General features: G+C 40.0%; 1 protein-coding gene across 1 annotated transcript in view; it reads right to left on the reverse strand.

The window, feature by feature from the left end:
• Cyyr1 (cysteine and tyrosine rich 1) overlaps positions 1-19,889 on the reverse strand; it is a 99,488-nt gene extending 79,599 nt beyond the window's left edge. Inside the window, exons 1-2 of the mRNA XM_055615006.1 lie at positions 19,588-19,889; positions 14,348-14,450 (exon numbers count right to left, since the gene is read on the reverse strand). Coding sequence (XP_055470981.1) covers positions 14,348-14,450; positions 19,588-19,660 — 176 coding nt within the window. The 5' untranslated portion in view covers positions 19,661-19,889. The remainder of the gene's footprint in view (positions 1-14,347; positions 14,451-19,587) is intronic.
• Positions 19,890-25,020: the final 5,131 nt, after the last annotated feature.

Raw genomic sequence — 25,020 nt, forward strand, 5'->3', positions numbered from 1 at the left:
TTTAAGAACACAATTTTATAATTCACAATGTCTCACCCTTCTTTTTCTTCTTTCATTTTATTCCCTTTCATGTGTTCATTTTTATTACAAATATGTATTAGTGTATTCGTTACTTCCCCTTACTACTGTGATAAAATAAAGTAATGTAAGAGTTTATTTTGCCTCCTGGCATGAGGGTGCAGCCCATCATTATAGGAAAGGCATGGAGGAAAGTGGGAAATGAGGTAAATAGTTACACTGCATCTGCAAGAGAGTTTCCTCCCTTTCTTTCTTTTTGTTCAGTCCAGGACCCCTGCCCTAAGCATAGACCTGTCTGAACTCAGGGCAGATCTCTCTCTCCTTTCAGCAACACCTCTCTGGGAACAGACACCCTCAGAGGTGCACTCCTAGGTGATTTTAAGTCATCTTGACAGTGAAAACTGACCATCATCAGCATTCCATTTTAATCTAAGGACTGTGAATTTCAGTACACTACAGATAAATAAACCTGTTGTTTTTAGTGGCTGCTCAGGGGGATGATAGAAGGCAGAGCTATCGTTACTTTGAATGTATTCAGTATAACATTCACAGGAAACCCTGTCATCTGAACTCACCCCGTTGCTCCTTGTTGCATTATATATTATGCTTGAAACATAGCAATGACGGTTGTAAGTGCATTATAGCACGTTATGCTTTTCCATGTGACTTTCAAGTGCACTGTAAAGACAATGAAGAGGCAAAAAGCAGACGAACACTTACCAACTCCAGAGCTGATTTTCTTGATCTCATTTACTTTCCCATAGTCTAGTTTTCTTTCTGACACCATTTGCTTTATTTCTTAATGTCTTTTAGTAATCTTTTAGGTCAGATCTGCTGGCCTAATGCTGTCATAGTTTTTCTTACTAATGTGGCCTTAGTTTTTCTTAATCTCAAAATGGAATTCCTTGGTGAGGGATATTTTTACTGGATGTAGAAATGTAGATTGTCAGTTCTACTTTTCCAGCAATTTTTAAACAATAAAAAGATGTCACTTTTCTGTCTTATCGTGATTTCTGATGAAAAAGAGAAGTATTCGAGCCATGGCTCCCCTATAGAAATATCCTTTCAAATTTTTTCTTTAGTTTTAATATTTTTTGTTATAATTTGCCTAGGTGTGTTTATTTAGGTTTTTGTAATTTGGATTTGGCAGATATTCTTGAACATGTAGATTCTTTCACCAAACTGAACATTTCTTCACTCTGTTATGCTCCCATTTGCCCTGTGAATCGATTGACACATTCACGTCAGATATAACACTGAAGGCACCGAAGGCTCAGATCATTTGCTGTTCTTGGTTTCTTCTTTTTGTTGGGGAATTATCTGGCTGGATAACCTTGGTTATCCAAAACGATGGTTTGTCTTTAAGTACATGTGGTTTTTGTTTGTTTGTTTTCTTTGTTGTTGTTGTTGTTGTTTTATGACATCTCTGTTTTTATCACAGAGTACATCTAGAGAATTTATTTAACCAGGGTGGTTTTACCTTTTGTTCTAAATTTTTCATCCTGTTCATATTTTCATCACTTTAAAAAAGGAATTCAGTCCCCTCACTAATGTCAAATAGTATTTCTATTCTTGCATCAATTTTACATTATCTTATCTGCATTTTCTACCAGATAATCTCCACATTCCTGACATGTTTTGATTGTCTTCTCCCTTGTGACATGACCTTCCCTTAATCATCTGTATATTAGGTAATGATGCACTGTACCTCGGGTTTTCTTAAGTCCATGTCATGAGACAGAATTCTGTTAGAGAAAGTAATCATTTAGGTTCAGTTGAGAACACAGATCCAACTTCTCTGAGTAGCAGTTATATCACTTTCCCCCAAGTTGGGACATTCTAGACTGCAATCAATCTCTTTAAGACTCAGGACATTCTAAAATGAAGTTCCCCAAAACTCAGGGAATAAACAACTTAGAAGTTTCTAGGCTTTCAATAATGCAATTGCTTTCAAGTCATTTTTGCTTCCATAAGTAACTCCCTGCCCATACTCCTATAAGTAACCCTAATAAGCTCATTGGTTCACTAAGTTTGACTTAGGTAGTATCTTATTTTGGTCTGTTATCAATTCTGTATCTTGCGTGAGTACGTATTTGTTCAGGATTTTATACATAATTATAAGGGTCACAACGTGCTGATATATACAGAGGGAAGGAGAGACTGAGTGAGCGAGAATGAGAATGAGGGAGAGATTGAGACTTGTTTCATGAAGATTGGAGATGCACCCTACACTCCTGGTCCTACATAATTGTGATCAGAAAATCAGGTCTGCATTGTAACTGTCCTAGTTTGGGATCTTATTGTCCTGCTGGATCTTACTGTTGGTAGTGTCACTGGTACTACTTTATTGTTCAAGGACCACCCAGGGTGCGGGGTTCAAAGGAGTAGAGGAAAAGAAAAAGATTATAGAATGTCTGTCCTCCAGTGTCTGAGCACAAAGAGGTTTTGCTCACCCAGCCACAGCTGGGCAGCAACTCCTGCAGCTCTCTATGGTACCAATGCCCACCTACGTGGCCAGGCTATGTTTGGTCCACAGTGGATTAAGTAAAGGAAGAAACCTGGCAAAGGCATAGCTAGTTAGGCAGAACTTTGAATTCAGCTTGACTCTGCCAGGTATTCACAGCCCTGAGGTAGCAGCTGCACATTCCCTGTCCAGGTTTGAGAGCTGCATTCAGTGGTGGCACTGGGCAGACTGTGCTTTCTCCATCTTGCTCAGAATCAGAACCAAGGTGTCCAGTAAAAATGAAAAGAGACAAAAACCACCATAAACACGGCATACAGTTTTAAACGTGTGTAAGTTGACCATATAAAGCCAAACGGTGAATGTAAAGAAATTGTTTTAGACTTCATAAACCTCAGTACTTGAAATAATCAATAGCTTTGATTTGACATACAATCTGGCTTTATTTGCTACCACCGAATATGCTTTCTGTCTGGAGACTGCTGTGATCATAGATTATGTATAATATCTTCAAGGCAAGCTGTTGTCCTTAACACTCCTATAAGTTCTATAAGCACTGACTTCTATTGAGAGAACTGCTAATTAGCACAATTTTTGAAAAGCCTAATCAGGGCAATTCTAAACTGCTGCATGCAAAAGCAAACTCGTATCTATAGATCACTATGATCATACTGCTGAAATGCACAGCCCTCAGAACACTGCCATGAACATTAATTATTCATGTACCAATAGAGAAGAGCCAGACACATTCAAAATAAGTGCCAGAAAGCTTGTGAATTAAAATTTGAAAAGGGAATTAATTAAAATTCTATAATGAATGTTTGTGAAGCAAATCACTACCTCTTGGCTTTTGTTATTACAGCTACTATTTCTTTTTCATAAATAAGAGTTATGTACCTTTATTGAAACTTCTTTCTGTTTCTGAGTCCACGTTCTAACTCCCTGCTCAGCCTATGGAAACTTGGCAGATGTGTAAACCCAAGGTGCATGACTTTGGAGGATGTGATATACTTTTTTGGCAATCGCTGAGTGGAGGAACATAGTACTTACTGAGCTGCCCTTCAGTCAGAGCTATAATCATGTTGGGTAGAGGGGGTGGATTGGTTCCCTGAGGCTGAGGATGCTCCCTGTGGCTGAGATCCTCCTGTGTTAGCAGGTAGCTGTAGCAGGAATGGCACTCTGCACAGCCCCTAGCTTTCCAAATGATCTTGGGGAAGTTTACGTATTCTGCGATTATTTCCCTTTTCCTCTTAGGTCCAGATATTTTCAAATCCTGACAAGCTTACTAATGACATGAAGAATGCGTGAATCCTTATGGAATGATTTTGTGTGTAAGTGTGTCATCCAGCCCCTCTATGACCCAGAAGCAAACTTCCCGTTTTTCCCTTTCTAACCGTTTTCAAAGTAGATTCGATGAGGGTAACTAAGATAATTTCAAAGTTTTCTGAATCCAAACACTCATGATCTTACCTCTATAACTTCTTTTCATTACAACTCTCATGAAGTATAAGAAGCTCCCCAAAATGTCTTCTGATATCTGGCAAAGGGTGAGGCCTTTCCAGTTAGTGTAAGAATAAATATTTTTATATTACAATGTTAAAGTAGAAGATTTAGAATTAAATTAATTCTAATTATTAGCTTTAGCAAAAATACAAAATCACTATAGGTACCCATCAATGAATGAATGGATGGACTGAAGAATGAACAAGTAATGATTAAGTGTCACAGAACACTACTCAGCTATAAAAAAAGAACAGAATACTGTTATTTGTACAAAAATAGATGGAACTAGGAGGGCATTAAGCAAAATGAATCAGAAACAAAAATATCACATTTCCATGTGGAAGCTACATTAAAAGTATCTTTTAAATAGACTAGCAGTTGCATAAGCCAAGGAGTGAGAGGCAGATGGATAAAGATATGCATGTCTTCTGCATGTCAACCACTGGACTCCTTAAAATTGGGCAATTAATATATTTTCAACAAAAATAAATTTTGAAAAATTAAAAATGAATAAACTCTTGAACTTTTCTGTGAGTAATGTGTTGGAGCTTGTGCGTTTTCTTTGTTTGTTTGTTTTTCTGATGTCTGTGAAGGAAGAATGAATTTTTTATCATTTTAGACTTGGCACTCTGCAATCCCAGGTAGTTATTGTTTCTGCAAAATGTAGCAAAAAGAGATACTGACCTCTCGCCAGTGCAAATGTGTACAGAAATATGGTTGAAGTAATTTGTGATGTTTTCTGTATTTTTGCTTGATGTGCACAAAGGCATAAGGCATTCTTCTTGTTATAGGTAAGGTCTACTTCTTCCTGCTCCTTCCCATTACAGTGAGACAGAAACCACAAATTCTGTTTGTCTTGAGTCACAAAGCTTCTGTGGGTTAAACAGCCAAGTCTTCCACCCATGGCACTTCAGATGGAATCCTGTTAGACTTTATGAGGTTATCTTTGCCTGCAGAAATTTTCATTAGTTATGAAGCATGTTCTTCCTAACATTCTGCAGTTGGGAGACAGCTGGGAGGCGTTGTGTTCTGGGCTACAGCTGTCTGATAGAATTCTTCAGACACAATAGAGTAAAGGAGAAATCACTCAGTTTATGTAATTTCTCCCTCCTCAACAAAACATTTTATCTCCCCCAAATTATAGACATGAGTGAAGATGCATAGGAGCCTGTTGCCCTAAGAGTCTGCGCCGGGATTACTTTGCCTCATTGACGAAGCACACTCGCCAGGAAACACAGAAGTTAAATCATCATAATCAAATCAGCGTTTCAACTCCAGTCCCTCTCATCTAATTCTAATTTATCATAAACAGTGTGATTAGGAAGTGATGAGTGACTCTCATACCCTTTACCGTGATGGTACCTAATTTGTATTCCATGGAAAGATAGTCTCGGAAGCCAATAACATATTCAAATTGTGATTTGAATTTTCTAAATAAATATTTATCCAGATGATGCATATTAATAATTCAGTGCCCCACAGTCTCAAGGTGTTCGTGCTTCAGTGGAGAATTGGCCCACATTAAAATGATACATTATTGGTTCTCTAGATCCAAGAGCTTTCATGGAGGCTTGGCAGACTGGTTTCTTACCCTTGCAGGTTTGGAGTATTGAAGGGCAAACAAAGACCTTAAGACCCAATAAATAATAATAGAGCAGAGAAGAACTGTGTAGTAGCAAAGAGAAGAGCTTTTAATCCAGGTATTGAGGAAAAGAAAGGGGACTCCCTAAGTTAAGATCATTCTAATGGCAGCGATGTATCCTTTTCATTCACCCCACCTTGAAATCTTCATGGAAATTTGAATGTCTATATCCTATACAGCACTCAAGTTCAGTGGAGCTGATCTTAAGTGAAACTTATGTACTTACTTACATTAATCTAGAGTTAGCTAAAATTATTTTAGACAAAGTCAACCCTCCATTAAAAAAAAAGAAAGCAAAGACTCAGACACAGAGAGACTGGCACTTTGAAGGCATAATGGAATGTGAAAACACAATTGGATCTGGAGTAGACCCAAAGCACTTGTGTTAAAAGGTTGTTCTTTGGTTTGATGATATTGGACTTGTGAGACTCTTTAGAAGTAAGATTCAACAGAAGGAAGTTGGGGATGTGCTCTTGAAGACAATACTGGGACCCTGACCTCCTCTTGTCTCCCCTTTTCTTTCCTGGGTACTGTGATGTAACAAACCTTCTTATCTACACGTCCCGGTAATGATATACTGTGCTGCCTCAGGCTCAAAGCAACAAGAGAAGGTAACCATTTTGAATGGAAACCTCCGAAGTTATAGATCACAGTAACTAAGCTGGATGTGTCCAGGTTTTTAGTACAGTAACATAAGACACAAGAAATGCTGTGACACGGTGCTTTGTGCTTTGTGCTTTGTGCGACATCAGGTGCTTCATCTGTGATCCGGGGCTGACTGGGAGTTGTGCTTACTAGAAAATGTCTAAGCCCTATAGTCTTTAGATTTATCCATAATCCAGTAAAACATGCTGTTCTCTACTAAGTATATTTATTATTATTATTATTATTATTATTATTATTATTATTATTAGTGGTGGTGGTGGTGTGTGTGTATGTATGTGTTATGTTTGTGATGTATGTGTGTGTGGTATGTGATGTACATATTATGGTGTGTGTGTGTGTGTGTCTGTGTGTGTGTATATGTGGTGTATGTGTGAGAGCAGCACATGTGGAGATCTTAGAATAACTCCAAGAAGGTGGCTCTCCCTTTCCACTGTGGATTCTAGGGACCAAACTCAAGAAACCAACCTTGATCTTCCAGGAGACATTTCACAGTACTATTCTCCTTTGGAGACAGGCTCTCACCATGTTACCCTGGTAGCCTTGGACTCATGCTCATTCTGCCTCAAGCCCCCGAGTAGCTGGGATCATAGGGGTTTGATAAATGTTCACATCTATCATGTCTGTAGGGAATGTCTATTATCCTTGCTTTTATGTTTTCTTAAATCTGTATCACATATAAACCCTAGGCACAGTCTTCAAAATTCAATAAGAAACAACTCCAAGGATTTTGACTGAAATGGCATGGAATTGACAGATAGAAGAACTGGCAGAGTCTAGTTTATTGTCCTCACTACAAATATCCTACCCACAGAATGATGCCAGCATCTCTTTTCCACTCATCCTGATGTGGTCTGAATATAAAATACTTTTATAGGCACATGTGTTTGAGACTAGGTACCCAGCATGTGGAGCTGTTTTGGTAAGTTCTAGAAATGTGAGGAGTTGAAGTCTAACTGAAGGAAGGAGGCCACTAGAAACAGGTCCCTGAGGGTATATTATCCTTGACCACTTCCTGTCTTCTCTCCACTTCCTGTCAGTAAGTAGTGAGGAAGGTCCTTTGCCACACGCTCCCTTCTACTTGTGAGATTTTGCCCATGCATAGTGGGTCACGCAATAAGGTGTTTTGGTCACTCTGATACTAAAGTAAATAACACTATTGAATTTTTATGTGCTTGTATTGCTCCATAAGTATCAAGCACATATGGAGTGGCTTATTATTTATTTGAAGTCTTTTGTTGGGGGTGAGAGGAATGATGGGGATGGAAGCCAGGAAATTCTGAATACAAAGCAAGGACACTCATCTCTCTTATGGCCCTTAGGTGGTTTGGGGTGTTTATTTGCATACACATTAAGATTCCTAATATGTGTTGCTGACATATAGCACTGCACTAACTTTGTTACACGGATTGTATACACTGCCTATTTGATCAAAGTTTCTTGTTAGTTTAAAAGGTCTTTGCATTAACAATCCCATCATTTATAAATGACAATAGTTTAGTTTCTGCTTTTCCAATTATTGTATCTTCTTTATACTACCTTGTGGGTCACACTGGTTGAGATTTTTCAGTATGATAGTGAGTAGCCATCCTGACAGACAGGCTTATCCACTGCTAGCTTTAAAGGAAGTCATCTAACTGCAGACCATAAAGTATGTAAACTAATGCAAAATGATCTGAAGTCATGAAGGTAATCTATTAACCTAAAATTCCCCCTCTATCAGTAGTTTCCTAAATGTTTTAACAATGTGAAATACAGGATAGTTCTGAACTCTTTTTTTCATATTTTTTGTTATTATTAATTACACTTTATTCATTTTGTACCCCCCATAAGCCCCTCCCTCCTCCCCTCCCGATCCCACCCTTCCTCCCCTTTCTGCATGCATGCCCCTCCCCAATTCCACTGATAGGGGAGGTCTTCCTCTCCTTCTTTCTGATCTTAGACTATCAGTTCTCATCAGAAGTGGCTGCATTGTCATCTTCTGTGGCCTGGTAAGGCTGCTCCCCCTTCAGGGGGAGGTGATCAAAGAGCAGGCCAATTAGATTATGTCAGAGGCAGTCCCTCTTCCCATTACTATGTAACCCACTTGGACACTGAACTGCCATGGGCTACACCTGTGCAGGGGTTCCAGGTCATCTCCACGAATAGTCCTTGGTTGGAGTATGAATCTCTGGGAAGTTCCCAGGAAACAACCTAGGAACCTGCTACAGAGGGTCTCTGAAAGCCAGAAGAAGAAAACAGGAAACAACCTTGGAACCTGCCACAGAGGGCCTCTGAAAGCCTCTGCCCTGCAGACTATCAAAGCAGATGCTGAGCCTGATGGCCAACTGACGGGCAGAGTGAATAAAATTTTATATAAGAAGTGGGAAATAGCAAGAACTGGAGAGAACAGGAACTCCACAAGGAAAGCAACAGAACAAGAAAATTTGAACACAGGGAACTTCCCAGAGTTCTGAACTCTTAATAGCTAAAGATAATTTTGAACTCCTGTCCCCTCTGCCTGCACTACCCAAATGGCATTATGGGTGTGTACCACCACACTTGATTTAGGAAGTGCTGGAGATCCAAGCCAGTGTGTGTGTTACGTTGTTAGGTAAGTTCTCTAGCAATTATGAAGTGTGCCCCGCTCTTGAGTTTGATTTTAGAATAAGTCTTCTTGAAGCAGCCTTCAGAGCATGCTCAGGGCAGAGTGAAAGAAGCCAGCTCTTTTTTGGTTCTACTTGGCTGTCAGCTCTACCCACCATAGCAGGCTAACCAACCTGCTTAGTTAGAGCTCTTTGCTCTCCACTGGCTTCTGGGGAACACATGGGCATGCCTATGCTTTGTTGATGGCTTCGTCCCGCAGCAGTTGGTAGAGACCACTGAAGAATTGAAGCACATTATTAATACTTTGTTGAGATATGTCCTAGAAACTTCACTTATTTTTTTCCTCAAGGCAAATTATGTTTATGTTAAGTAGACTTCATTTAAAAAGCTAATTAGATAGATAATAAATTTGACTGAAAGTTTTATTTATTAACATATTTATATTTGCTGTTAATAAAATAATCCCTAATATATGATTGTCTTCTGAGAGACACCTATTTTCTTCTTGATAAAACAAAACTATTGTTATATTTTCAATCAAGTTCACCCTTATTTTAATATTGTCTTTTACTGTTCATCAAGGTGGTACTATTAAAATAGAAATGAGACTTCACTATGTGTGTTAGTATTTTCTTTTCTCAACTCAATGAAAACTAAGATCACCTAGAAGAATGGAACTTTAACTGAGGAATTGCCTCCAACAGACTGGCCAGTGTTTTGTAGCTTAATGGTTGATGTGGAAAAGCCAAGTGCCACTTCTAGACTAGCGTTCCTGGGCTGTAGAAGAAAGCAAGCCAAGCAAGCCATGGGGAGCAAAGCCATTCATCCATGATCCCTGCCTCAGCACTTGACAGCTTCCTGTCTTTACTTTCCTCTCTGATGGACTGTGTAAGCCACATGAACCTTTTCCTCCATGAAGGTGTTTACTGAGTTCATCACAGCAACAGAAATCAGACGAGAAATCTCAAAAACTTTGATTTGCTCAGTGCCCACTTTTCAGAGCTTTTTTTTTTCATTTCTGAAATGAAAATAATTTATTTCCTTTAAATGCTGTTCTTTACCATTGCAAATGTCTCTTGAGTTTAATTAGCATCCTCAACTACTTTATGACCGCAGGACCACAAATGTCATCTGAAAATGTAAAACCTTTATCCTTTAACTTCACTTTGCTTTCACGCATAGTGTTGCTCTAAAATCATGGCAGTGATATTTATTAGCTGTCTTTGCAAAACTGTGGGTAATACATCTTTCACATTTCATTGAGAAGAAAGGAAACCGAATCCCACTAGCATCTCCATTATTAGTTCCTCGTCTTCATTTCTTCCTGCGGAGATTTCTTTTCTTTCCTTTTTCTTTTTCTTTTTTCTTTTTTCTTTTTCTTGCTATTAGATGGTGTGCTTGCATGGTTTTTACATTTTACAGTGGCAGGCTGAAGAAGCAATATCTTATTTTTAGGTTGGAGAATTAAGTCCTACATTGGATGGTATGGCTCATGTGATCTCCCAGCCAGTCTGGCTCACATTGAAGATAGTATAGTGATTTTTGACAGGGAAGAGGGTCTTTATTTTCAGCAAGGACATGTTTTCACTTTGCTCCAGTGGATAACAATAAACAGTGACTCTGTAACACCCCGTATTCCCTTGGATTCTATCAGTTCTATAGAGTACATACCACAGTTTTACACTGGGTTCACTTCTAGGAACCCATCCACAGCCTAAATGTGGGCACCTCTTTACAGAGCACTGTGTGTGAATCAACCTGGCAGGAAACTCCTTATTTCTCAAATTAAATCAAATTCTTATTTTTTTTTCCTAAGCGTAGGGAGGCTTCTAAACTTCAAATGGTTGCTCCTATTATCCAAAACTCTCTTAAATATAGAAATAACCATCAGGTCATTTAATTTATCCAAAGTGTTCCACATGATCCTGTCTCAGAGTGCACATTCTGACCTTTTGTCTGAGGAATACACCAGATCTCCATTTGGGGGCATCTCTTGCTCACTACGCTCTGAGTCATGTCTAAGACTGTGCCCCCACACTGCATAAGCCAGATGTCTACTTTTGCCATGGAATATGGAATTATTTCATTTGAATTCAGGGAGGCACAGCCAATAAGAGTCTATTAACAACAATCCACCTTTCATCTGTGACCCACAATTTTTCTGTCTCTGACTCAAAGTTTAATTTTCCTCTCCAGCTACTTTGAACAAGATGGGTTTTGTCAAAAGCTCATTTCCTTGCTTCTATCTTTGGCTGTGTGTGCAGGAGTCTCTCTGTCTGAAAGGAACTTCCCTTCCTTCACTGTTCATTTGTGTAAACATGTACTCTTCCTTCAAAAACTCTTATCAAATTCCATTTATGAAGCTTTCTCTAAATATCTCATTGTAAACACACACACTCTACTTTCTCACACACACACTACTCTCTTTCACATACCCGTACACATGCTAAGTTTATTATTATTATTATTATTATTATTATTAATTACAATTTATTCACTTTGCATCCCAGCTGTAGTCCCCTCCCTCTTCTCCTCCCAATCTCACCCTGTCTCCCCTTTCTCCCCCTTCTTCCCTCTCCTAGTCCACTGATAGGGGAGGTCCTCTTCCCCTTCTGTCTGACCCTTGCCTAACAGGTCTCATCACAACTGTCTGGGTTCTCTTACTCTGTGGTCTAGTAAGGCCACCTCGCCAGGGTGATCAAAGAGCTGACAACAGAGTTCATGCCAGAGACTACCCCTGTTCCCTTTACTAGAGAACCCCCATGGAAACAGAGTTACCCATGAGTTACATCTGAGCAGGAGCCTATGTCCTCTCCATGCATGGTCCTTGGTTGATTCATCAGTCTCTGCAGGTGCCCTGGGCCCAGATACTTTGGCTCTATTGGTCTCCTCTTGGAGATCCTGTGCCCTCCAGGTCTTTCTATCTTCCCCCTTCTTCCATAAGTTTCCTTGCACTCTGCCCAAAGTTTGGCTATGAGTCTCAGCAACAAGCAGCACAGCTATGATTGCTGCCTGAGGGAGGCTTCAGGAAGAAGTTTCCTGTAGATCTCACTTAACCAATAAACAGACATTACAGAATGCCCTGAGTGATCTTCTGAACAGTCTCTCACTTTTTTTTAAAGTTCGTTTAAACTAAGACAACATTTTTATTTTGGAAACAAACCATGAGGTAAAACCAATTTATAAAATTATTCAAGTTGATATTTTATTATCTTTTTTTTTTTCTGATAATGTAAAAGTTAAATTTTTTCTTAAGATGTTTCAAATTATTTAACAGAATATGTCCAGGGGCTTGAGAAAGAGGAAGTATAGTTTTCAAATTCCATACCAGCAATATTGGGAAACATGTGCACGAAAAAACTCTTATGAGCATTCCTAGAATTGATTCTTTTCCCCTATTGCACCCGCTACAACATAACAGAAAAAAAAGCTTGGGTGGAGTTGAGAACTCTTTTCAAATGTTAAACAATCACTGGAAATCCTGAAAATGTATCCTCCTCCATCCAGTGGGAAAAACACTTTAATGTTTTTTTTTTTAACCCTAAGAATTGTTTAGCAAGAGATTTACTCAGAAGTTTCTATTTTTGACAGAAAGTTCAGTTTTTACTGCCTGAAATATAATGCCATCTGTGTTTACTTTTCCCTTCCAAAACACAATCCCTTTTCCCCTGTGCTTATAACAAGTACATGGTTCTGATAACCCGGATCAGAAAGCTATAAATCTCATTTTTGATTCTAAGCCACGGAGAGTGTATCTTCAAAATAAAAATTTTAAGATATTCTGGTTAATAGTTATGTCCATGATATTTATTTGCCGTTGAGGGGGTGTGGGGAGTTAAGAAATTGGGCACAATGCACACTGAAATGTAGTGAGTACGCAGATAAAGGTGTCAGGGGTTCAGGACCAAAGGATCCCAAACTCACTCATACCCACCACTGCTTCCGCTCACACACCTACTGTTCCAGTAGGACGGCTGTCAGAATCATTAAGAAATGTAATTATTAATCAAAAGCTCTTCGTTATCTTATGTTTGGTGAAATGATCTATAACCATAAAAAGTCATTATAGATTTATATTTGAGCTATCACATTCCTGTAAAAGAATTATGCTGATAGGCAATGAGTCGCTTTCCTACTGCATCCTCCATAAGAGGAAACTCAGGAAATTTACTTCATGTGTATTTCAATGAATATTTAACTCCCACTTAAAATTGACAATCTTTCATTCTAAAAATTTTATTGTCTTCAAGAGTATACCAAATCATATTTTTGGGGAGTGAGGTCTGTAGTCAAACAGATCTCTAACATCAAGCCCAGCATGGATTCTAGAAAGTCTCTGTTCTCACAGAGAAGGATTTTGTTGCCAGGCATCTTAATGGACGTGTTCCTGGAGCAGTTGGGCCTGCTGGAGCAAGCCTAATACTTCCTGTTTCCTTTTGTGCCTTCAGAAGGCAGAAGTTAAACCACAGCTACATGGGGGATGGAAAGTTTCCATCCATCGGAGTGCACATCGGTGTGGAGAAGGAAGCAGAAGAGGACAGAGGCTGGACCACTGCTCATAGTTGCACCACTGGAGAATCTGACACAGCCCACTCGTGCTTTTCACTTCTCAAATCTATAGGAAGAGGAGCTGCAAGCCCATACTTATGTGGATTTAGGAGAACTACAAAAATAATTTTCTAGGCTTTCAACCTAAAGGCAGATGTCATCTCCATTGTCCTTTGTTCAGAAGCAGCAATAAAATACGTTCTTACTCCCATATGGGGCCTACTTAACACAGTCTGCATGTCCATGTGTAGGGCGGGACTAAATACTACTCACACCTGCCTTCACTTAGGTTCTAAATTAATTCTCTGAGTTGTCTTATATGCATCATGTAAATAACTGAGACTTCATATTACAATTGTTTTATTTATTTATAACTTCTCATTTTCCTTAGCTTGTGGGTGTAATAGACAATTTAGGGAACAGTTGGTAAAATAAGCTGACCATAATTAAATAACAAATGTTAGTTTATACATCCTTCAACACAGGATACAAAAGCATATCATGAAAGAGTTATCAATAATATGACTACTTAATGTTTTACTACAATACACACAAGAAACAAAGAAAAGATCCTTTTAAAACTCCCTCTAATAAAGAAAAAAATATTAATTTACATATTTGTCTAGGAATATTATATACAAGGTATTGATGAGTGTTTAAAACTCTAGTAAAAATTTTAAATCAATAAGCAATCTTATGCTTGTGTGTGTATGCATGTGTGTGATGAAGTCTCATGCACTAGCCCAGACTGGACTGGAAATAATTGTTACCCAGGCTGGCTTTAAACTCTTGGCAATCTCTCTGGCTCAGCCTCCTACTGCTGGAATTACAGGCATGAGCCATCTCCTGCACCAATTCTCTAGTCTGTTTCTTGAAAGAGTAACTGGATCAAAGGAAGAGCACTGCCAACTTTGACCATTACTCACGAGAGAATGTTCCCGATATAGGCGTAGTAGGAGCAGCAGTAGGGTGTACTTCCATCGCAGCAGTAAGATCTGCAGTCTTTGCCACACTGAGCAAAGCAATTTTCTACAATGTAAAAATAAGAGCAGTTGAAGTTGCAAAATCACAGCTTAAGAAAAAAAATATTCTGTTCATGTCTAAATCAACCAACCAGTTTTCAGGATGTTCATTTTCACATCCTAAATCCCAAAACGCTTCTAAGGGTTTAAATTGGCCTTTCTCCCAAGTTAGACTCTAAGCTGGTGGACAGAAGCCATTCTTGCCAAGTCTTCTGCTCTGAACACTGCAGCTGAGGTTGGCTTTGGGTGAAAAGATTATGATGGATGGAATGTGTCAGCTCACCAGACAATAAAGTTACCAATGGAGTTCTTATAATAGCTTTTATACAACAAAATTTCCTGACTTATGTTGTTATTTTTTACCACCATAATTGTAGGTTCTATACATAAAATTATATAATTGAGTCTGCATACTGTCAATCTACAAGGCTTGGAAGATAAATAACTTGTAAATTGACAGTTAACATCATAATAAAGAATCAATAAACTATAAAACAGCACAATGTGAAAAAGAAAATTTTTGATTAAAAGATATGTTGGACTTAATATGGTCACATTGCTTTTCTCTATGTGTTTTTCAATAAGAAAATTTATACAAAAATATTTAATAAGAATCACACTGACCTTAAGCAACTTCTTATTCTACCTAAATAATTTATTTTGCAGTATAGGGTTATCATTGAGCTTTAACAAGCAGAATATGGTGGATGTGTTTCAGGTGCATATTTAAAATGCACTATAGTCCTACAATTTATATTCTAAATTGAAGAAATTCAAAATAAGCCATTTCCAACTCAGCTTTGGAAAGTAATGGGAATTGTAAGCTGTAAATTATATGAAGTTTTTGTTTCCTATTAAAGTTAAAATATTGAAGGTACAAGGTGTTGTGCTTATGGACACATGTTCTTTTAGTGCTTTCTCTATAAGGGGACCTTATGGAGCTTTTAAATCAGGTCTTCCTACGATGTGATCCCAACAGAGCACAGTCTCTAGCATTTTGTTGATTAATGTGGGTTTTGTAGAACAAGTGAGAAAGGTCATATTTTCTTCCTCCTCATTTTATTTCTATATCACAGATAAACAAAATGAACTTTAGAAGTTTCTACTTGACTGGAGAGGGAAATTATTTTTGTTATTCTACTTAAATCAACATGAGAAACACAATCAATCATAAAGCTCTAAGAGAGAAGCTGCCACACTGACAATAGTATTCTAAAAATACATATTTTTGGTTTACTCATTTGTTTGGTAGATACGCCTTTCTGTAGCCCAAAGTGGTTTATGAATGCTGAAGCTGACCTTTAACTCCAGATCTCGTGACTTTACCTTCTAAACATTCCTCCCAGCTAGGACATCAAATTTTAGGCTTCTTATTCTTCTGTTTTCCTATTTTTCCAGCTCGATTTTTTGCTGCTCAGTTGATTCAAATATTTAGACCAGTCAGCTATCTCCAGAGCTTATCAGGGATGTGCTGCTGTTTGGTTCTTAAAAGCTACTGAGAGTCTGGAGTGGTGGTGCATGCCTTTAATCCCAGCACTCAGGAAAGTAGGTGGATCACCGTGAGTTCTTTGAGGCCATCATGGTCTACAAAAGAGCAATCAGGACAGCCAAGGCTACACAGAGAAATCCTGTCTTGAAAACAAAACAAAACAAAGAAAGAAAGAAGGAAGGAAGGAAAGAAGAAGGAAAGCTATGGAGATCATGAAGACCCCAGGACTTGTGGTGCTGGCAGGAACAGTGACTTCCAATTGGGCTTCCCAGGAATTCAATGATTCAACTGCCCCATTGCACTCATTACTGTTACTGCTGACATGAGGACACGGTGTTATCAAAATAATGTGAACCAACTTGCAGGAAACCAAGCCTCAAATTTTCTAGCCAAGAAGCTGGATAATTCCGGCAGCAAACATCCATGCCCTGTCACGCACTATTCATTACTTTTATGGCATTTTCTAGCACTGTTGCCTAATTCCCAGAATTAAACAACGGAAAAGGGTGAATTTAGCAGCTTGACAAATGTACTCACAATCATAGCACTTCCTAACCGAAGCCTCAATCAGACCACCAAAGCTTATTGTACTATCACAGTTTTGGGGCTTTTTTTTTTTTTTCATGTCATGAGAATACAATGCAGATCATCATTCGGACTACATAGGACTGTTTGTCCTTCATGAAATAATGGGACAGTCCAGTTGCTCTCTGAAGATAAAATAGCATCACTTCTAACATACAAATTAATATTCCTGACAGTGAGTTCAAACTGTCTTCAAGTGCTTTTTCATGAGACCTGCGATCTGGAAGGTTCCCCTAGCACACTTGCCGCCCCCACCCCTGCTCCCACCTTTAAGAATGTGTAGTACAGGATAGTGCTATCTGGCTTGAAGCCCTTGCTTAGAATTGGCTTCTGCCAGATCTAGCTGAGTCTAAGAGGAAGGAAAAGGAGGGGCAGAAGGTACAGGCACCGGAAGGTAAAGCCTTGGTAGAATCCTGTCTTTGTAGCCTGCAGTGGGAGTTGGACAGTAACCTAACCACTTCATCTGGAGCTCCTTCCAAAAATTACTACATAAAAAACACAATGTGTTAAGCATAGAAAAATTTACTATTTGCTTAACCAAACAGAACACTAACATAAGTGTGTTCGCTTTGTGCAATAAAGCTAGGGAAAAGCCACTGTAAGGCAATGTATCCACTTACGGGCTTTCTGTGTTGTGAAACCAGGAGTTCTTTTAGTAATGTGTTTAGGCATTTAATCACAATTCATGTCTTCAGTTACACCTTCATTCCAATCAAACTGAAATCCATTTCTGGGATTACCCATCTTTCTATGCAGCTTGTCTTAATACTATATCCTTAATACTATATCGTAATATTTTCTTCTTCCAGGGCTTTCCTAGTCTCTAAGTGTTCTGTTCTCCCATGTTTTCCTCATTCAGATTTCCTTAAGTGCATATTGATAGAGCTCTTCTGTAGTCCAATAACCTTGCCTGCCTGTGAGGCTATTTTTCTGAACATAAGCATTACCCAAAGGGTGATTACCCAAAGGGGCTTACTCCCTTGAAATAATAACATATCCCCTCTTCTTTGATAACTCTAGTACAAGATTGTTCCTGTCCTGTGATATGTGCTTTCCCAAATTAAACTTATCTCTGGTTCACCTTATCACCCACCGAAAACTCAGCATGGCCTCTGCTCTAGTTGCCAGGTATAAATATGGCAACAGCCTCTGAAACATGAGGTTCAGAAATTTTCACCAAGGAACTCATCAACTCAACATTTTTTACACAAACAAGCAAGCCAGCCTAGTGTTGGCTTGCAACTACTTAGTAGCTTGTTAGATAGGAATTTGGAGAAGAAAACTTTGAAGTGAAAATACCTATAGAAACCACTCCACTAACTCCTGCCACTGATGCTGGTTTCCTGAACACTGGAGAACTGTGCATGTAGCCTTAGGATGGGAAAAGGACAAGAGCAGGCCTGAGAAGTCAACACCTTCCCACCTACTGCAGTGAAGAAGTACAGAACAAGGAAACTGTGGCTCCACAAAGTTACTGAGTCAATGCAACAATGCCACTAAAGCCTCATTTACTTCTTGCTGTTTTCTTGTGTTTGTGTTACTTTGCTAAGCTGAAGAGTGGGAAGAATCATCATTGCTTTCAAGAAAAGAGAAGATGTTGATGTAAGATAAACAGGAATATAGCTGATACTTAGTGCCTCCAAATGGGAAAACTGTGTACAGTCTAAACAGCAGGAATGAGGCGATCGCTAGAACGGGAATTATCTTCATCAGCTAAGAAGTACTTGTTTTATTAATTTCTATGTTAGAAAGTCAGCATTTCCCCATATTATCTTTAATATAATAACTTTTAGACTTACTATTTTTTTAAATAGGCTTATTTTTGAGACAGGGTCTCATATATTACAGGGTGGGGGAGGGGCTCTCAAACTAACCACATAACTGACAGTGAAGGTTCTGATTCTCCTGCCTCCACCTCAACACTGCTGGGCTTACAGATGTGAGTCACAACAGCTGGTTAATGCATTGCAGGGGATTAAACCCAAGCCTTTATGTTTGCTTATGTTAAGCAAGTACTTGACCAACTGTGCTCAACCCCAGGCCTTAGTCTGCATATTAATAGATTAAATTTTTCTACTAGTGAGGACTCCTTTCTGGAAGAGCACGGTGAGGAATTTGTTTTGATGCAAAGATGCAATTCAGTTTTTTTTGCTGTAACTGACAAGGCTGAAGAACATCTTCATTTCAGATCCAGTATTTTGGCAAGTGTGGAGAAGTGAACAGCTCTGCGGACTCCTAGGTCGGCTTGTGATTCATTGTCATAGAAAGTTAGAAACACAAGATGTTTTAAGGCTGCTGCTGCCTGTGAACAGGAGAGTGCGTGTAATTAACTTTATACTTGAATAAGCAGTGAAAGGCCATATGAGGCTCCCTATCAATCACAGAACAAGAAAACCACTCTACTTCATTAATTATTAGCATTTGCCGCTAAGAATAATTATAAAGAAGAAAATGAGGCGCCTTTCACAAACAGACGCTTAATCACGTTTTAAAAAGAAAGTAAGTTGTATGGCTCCTGCTGAAATCCTAACTTGCCTAAACTCTATAGCTCAGAGCACATGATTATTGTTCAGCCTATTTTGTGGATCTTCTTAAATATATGGGGACAGGTCTAACGTAACCGACTCTAAACGAGGAAAGACTGGGTTATTCAGAACGTGAGCAGTCGGAGATAAATGTACAAGTCACTAATGCGTTTATTTCGAATAACTTCACCTTTACGTTCCAAGTATTTTAAAGAGTCTCTGCCAGCGCCCTACCTGAGTTCACTGAAGTCTTGAATGTGTTTTTACACTAGCCAGATCAAAATTCCGTTTAATGCAGTTTCTGAGTTGTTTTGCAAACAAAGGAAGAAGAAGAAGAAGAGGAAGAAGAAGAAGAAGAAGAAGAAGAAGAAGAAGAAGAAGAAGAAGAAGAAGAAGAGAGCACATCAGTAATGTTAAATAAAGGAGAGGATAAGTGTTCCAGCCGTGGTGTCTGTGTTGCCTCCTAAGGGAATCGCTACCCTTCCACATTCCTGCTTTGATCCCACGCCCCTGGACCGTCTGTGCCTGTTCCCACTATCACTGACCTGCGTAGACAAACAGCAGGACTAACTTCGGAAGCAGGACCCCTGGACGCCGGGGCAGCCTCAGCGCGTCCATCCAAGCCGGTGGCCCCAGACGGGTCGACCTGGCCGAGGCTGGAGTGACGGGAGAGCCAGGAACCCCGGCAGCGATGCGAAGGATACAGAGAGGTCAGATGAACAGAGCTGTGCTCCCGGGAACACAGTCCAGAGCGGCCCTAGTCATGACCCCAGCCAGAGCCCTGGACTGCGGAAAGCCGGGCCCCGCTGGTGGTCCTAAGCCTGGCTGAGCTCCGGCAGGGGCTCTTTGTCCCGCCCAAAGGTGCTCTGAACTGACAAGGGGGGGGGGGGGGGGGGGGGGCCGCCCCGGGGGGCTGGGCCGCCGGGGGGGGGGGGGGGGGGGAAGGCGGCCTCTCCGGCGTGCTTGGCCACCCAGGCTCACATTTCAGCTGCAAGGGTGTCACCAACGTGGGATGGGGGTGGGGAGGAGGTGACAGACTCCTCCCCACTTTTCTGTGTTCCTCTGTTGAATGACAAGGTGCTTGGGCTCTGTCTGGAAGGAACTTCTGTTTGGCTTTTGGCAACTCCTGGTGTGTTCCCTCTGGATCACAACACCCCCACCTCGCCCTCAAACAATGGATGCACGCAGACTTTAGCTTCTGTCCAAACAAATGAAGATGGGAGTTTTCAGATTTAAGGACAGTGACGGCAGCTCTGAGTGCGAAACGACAGGGGATCTCTGCTGAAAGCTGGTAAAATCTATAGTCATCAAATACTTGAAGCATTTCAAGCAAATTCGGGGAAAACAAAATGAAACAAGAGGTTTCTGGCCATCTTGATTGCTCTGGAGTTACTGTCCTATGCAATTAGATAAGATACAGAAAAAAATTATAAAAATTGGAAACGAAAATATTAGCAAATAAGGTGTTCCTATATGTGGAAAATCAATCAATCAATCAATACTGAAGCTATTTTCTAAATAAAAAATCAATAATTTTTTCTTTGTAAATGAAAATCAGAAAGTGTTCAATACTATGCAGAAAGAGAATCAAAGAGGAAAAAAAAAAAAGAAAAGCCAGTAAAAATAATGTGCTTCCCTCAAATTATTCTGCAAATTTAAGGATAAAATAGATCTTAATATAATTAGATATAAATAGATCTAATATGATTGCCAACCTAAAGCTTTTCAGGTAAATTGGATTCTAAAGTTTGTAGAGAAAGTGCATAAATAAGGGCAGCAAGACAGCTAACAAAAACCTGGAGATATTTACAGACAACTCATTATGTGTGTTAACACCATTTTCCTTTCTTTTTTTTAATATTAAATTGATTGGAAGATATTACTTGTGAAGTATGAAACCAAATAATAAAAATACGTTTTTTTGTTTTTTTAAGGAAGCAACACACATTTCAAAAGCTAAATATCACTGCACTTTAATTTAGTCCATCTTTTTGAAGAATTTCTCTATATCTACGTGGACCAAAGACCATAGGACCTGAATATACAGTACCTCTAACTATATTTAATATCTGAGGAAGACCCAGCCATCCACTGCGCAGAAGGAAGCCTCATCAATTCCACCCTCAGCTATAGCCAAACAGAGTGAACTTTAGTGATATCGTTCAAATATATTCTAATTTGAAAAAAAAAAAATAACCCCAACGTTTTAACACATTTACTTTATTTACGTCAGGGTTGCCATGGGCAGATGTGCAGGCCGAGGACAAGGTTCTCTTCTTCCACCATGCAGCTCTTAGAGAACAAACTGAAGTTGTCAGGCTCTGGCTCTTCACCTACACTCTGCCTGCTGAGCCCTCTGCTCTGATTTTAGACAGTATTTCTAGCTGACTCTAGTCTAGTACAGTCTTCATTAGAAGTGTCTTCTTCCCCAGAAGTACTTGCCCCACTAATAAGTTGTTTTTTTTTTGGGGGGGGGGAATTATTTGTTTGTTTTTGCTTTTCTGCTTTCAAGTCTAACACCTGCAATGTTACTCTTATTGTCCTATAGTTTAAAACGTGGTGCTGAGGTTGAGTGTGCCTCCTGATTATCTGCAGGCAGTTAGAACCAGATCAGGTCAGAGGCAGACCCAAGCATCTGCATTTCCAACACATGCCCTACTGGGGATACAGTTGAGTTAGCACCACAGGAGAGCCACACAGTTCAGAACAATACGCCCTAGGCACTATTGCCCCTGCCTCTAACTACTCCTTCAGGGAATAGCCGTGATTTTTTTTTTAATTTTATTTTTTCCTTATCAGTTACATTTTATTAACTCTGTATCCCAGCTGTATCCTGCTCCCTCATTCCCTCCCAATCCCACCCTCCCTCCCTCATCTCCACCCTGCCCCTTTCCAAGTCCACTGATAGGGGGGGACCTCCTCCCCATTCATCTGATTCTGTTTTATCAGGTATCTTCAGGACTGGCTGCAAAGCTCTCCTCTGTGGCCTAACAGGACTGCTCCTCCCTTGGGGGGTGGGGAGGTCAAAGAGCCAGTCATTGAGTTCCTGTTAGAAATAGTCCTTGTTCCCCTTACTATGGGAAACCAATTGGTTACTGAGCTACCAGGAGCTACATCCGAGCAGAGGTTCTAGGTTACATTCATACATGGTCCTTGGTTGCACATCAGTCTCAGAAAAGACCCTGTGCCCAGATATATTTGGTCCTTGTGGAGCTCCTATCCTTTCCTCATCAGACTAACTCCCCTTCTTTCATATGATTCCCTGTACTCTGCCAAAGGTTTGGTTATGAGTCTTTGTGTCTGCTTCGAAAACACTGCTAGTTAGAGTCTTTCAGATGCCTTCAGTAGACTCCTGTCATACGTTCAATGCACATCCCATCTGTCTTTCTAAATGAGGATTGATCATCTTACCCCATGTCTGCTCTCAAGATTATCTTTTTTAGGTATATAGATTTCATTATGTTTATCATATCTTATAAGTCTATAAGTGAGTATATACCGTGTTTGTCTTTCTCCTTCTGGGATATTTCACTCAGAATGATCTTTTCTAGATCCCACCACTTGCCTGCAAATTTCTTGATTTCCTCCTTTTTGATTGCTGAGTAGTATTCCATTGTGTAAAAATACCACAATTTCTGTATCCATTCCTCCGTTGATGGACATCTGGGTTGTTTCCAGGTTCTGGCTATTACAAATAAAGCTGCTATAAACATGGTTGAGCAAGTATCCCTTTTGTGTACTTGAGCAAAGTTTGGGTATATACCTAGCAGTGGTATAGCTGGGTCTTGAGGAAGCACTATTCCTAATTGTCTGAGAAAGCGCCAGATAGATTTCCAAAGTGTACCAGTTTACATTCCCACCAGCAGTGGAAGAGGGTTCCCCTTTCTCCACAACCTCTCCAGCATGTGTTGTCCCTTGAGTTTTTCATCTTGGCCATTCTGATGGGTGTAAGGTGAAATCTCAGGGTCATTTTGATTTGCATTTCCCTGATGGCTAATGATGTTGAGCATTTCTTTTTTTTCTTTTCTTTTTCTTTTCTTTTTTTTTTTTTAGGGAACAATATATTTTATTATTAACTTTTTTTATTTTTTATTAATTACACTTTATTCATTTTGTATCCCCCCATAAGCCCCTCCCTCCTCCCCTCCCGATCCCACCCTTCCTCCCATTTCTGCATGCATGCCACTCCCCAAGTCCACTGATAGGGGAGGTTCTCCTCTCCTTTCTGATCTTAGTCTATCAGTTCTCATCAAAAGTGGCTGCATTGTCCTCTACTGTGGCCTGGTAAGGCTGTTCCCCCCTCAGGGGGAGGTGATCAAAGAGCAGGCCAATCAGATTATGTCAGAGGCAGTCCCTCTTCCCATTACTATGTAACCCACTGGGACACTGAACTACCATGGGCTACATCTGCGCAGGAGTTCTAGGTTATCTCCACGAATAGTCCTTGGTTGGAGTATGAGTCTTTGGGAAGTTCCCTGTGTTCAAATTATCTTGTTCTGTTGCTCTGCTTGTGGAGTTCCTGTCCCCTCCAGCTCTTACTATTTCCCACTTCCTACATAAAATCCCATTCACTCTGCCCGTCAGTTGGCCATCAGGCTCAGCATCTGCTTTGACAGTCTATACTGCAGAGGCTTTCAGAGGCCCTCTGTGGCAGGTTTCAAGGTTGTTTCCTGTTTTCTTCTGGCTTTCAGAGGCCCTCTGTAGCAGGTTCTGAGGTTGTTTCCTATTTTCTTTTTCTTCTGATGTCCTTCCTTTTTGCCTTTCAGGATGGGGATTGAACATTTTAGTTAGGGTCCTCTCTTTTGCTTAGTTTGTTTAGATGTACAGATTTTAGTGGGTTTATTCTATGTTGTATGTTTATATGAGTGAGTATATACCATGCATGTCTTTTTGCTTCTGGGACAACTCACTCAGGATGATCCTTTCCAGGTCCCACCATTTACCTGCAAATTTCATGATTTCCTTATTTTTCATTGCTGAGTAATACTCCATTGTATAGAAGTACCACAGTTTCTGCATGCATTCTTCAGTTGAGGGGCATCTGGGTTGTTTCCAGCTTCTGGCTATTACAAATAAAGCTGCTACAAACATGGTTGAGCAAATGTCCTTTTTGTGTACTTGAGCCTCTTTTGGGTATATGCCTAGGAGTGGTATGGCTGGATATTACACTTTATTCATTTTGTATCCCCCCATAAGCCTCTCCCTCCTCCCCTCTCAGCCCCACCCTCCCCCCTTTCTGCATGCATGCCCCTCCCCAAGTCCACTGATAGGGAGGTCCTCCTGTCCTTCTTTCTGGTCTTAGTCTATCAGTTCTCGTCAGAAGTGGCTGCATTGTCAGGGTTCTAGGTTATCTCCATGGATAGTCCTTGGTTGGAGTATGAGTCTCTGGGAAGTTCCCTGTGTTCAAATTTTCTTGTTCTGTTGCTCTCCTTGTGGAAGTGTTTCTCTGCCACTGGATATTCCTCTGTCGAGAATTCTCTGTTTAGCTCTGTTCCCCAATAATCACAGACTTGTATGGGGTAGAGGGTAGTCTTTTGACCAAATTGGGATGTTTAGCATCCCTATCCTTGTAAGCACTTGTCAGTTCTTTGTAAAATAGACTCTCTCCTAGTTGTGCATTAGAACATGAGCATCTACTCCTGGTACCTAAGTGGCTGGTCTGTTCCTCTCCTTCCTCTCTGTGCTCTGCAGTGTCTGGTAACCTCTGCTCTGTTCTCTATTCCCTTGTGATCAGTTGTTTTTAAATTCCCATGTGAGTAAGGAGAGTGTTGTCTTCGTGGGTCTGACTAACTTCACCTAGTGTAATGCTCTCCAGATTCACTCAGGGTGCTGTGAGTGATAGGATTTCACGTGTTGTGCTGAGCTCGTGCAGTACAGTTTCCTTACCCATGTGTGCACTGATGGGCTTGTAGTCAACTGTGAATTATACTGCGATAAATACTGGAGTCTGAAATGTCAAGAAAACACAGTTTTGAACC

The sequence above is a fragment of the Psammomys obesus genome, unplaced genomic scaffold (assembly GCF_907164565.1).
Source record: "Psammomys obesus unplaced genomic scaffold, mPsaObe1.curated_primary_1811, whole genome shotgun sequence".
NCBI classification, from domain to species: domain Eukaryota; kingdom Metazoa; phylum Chordata; class Mammalia; order Rodentia; family Muridae; genus Psammomys; species Psammomys obesus.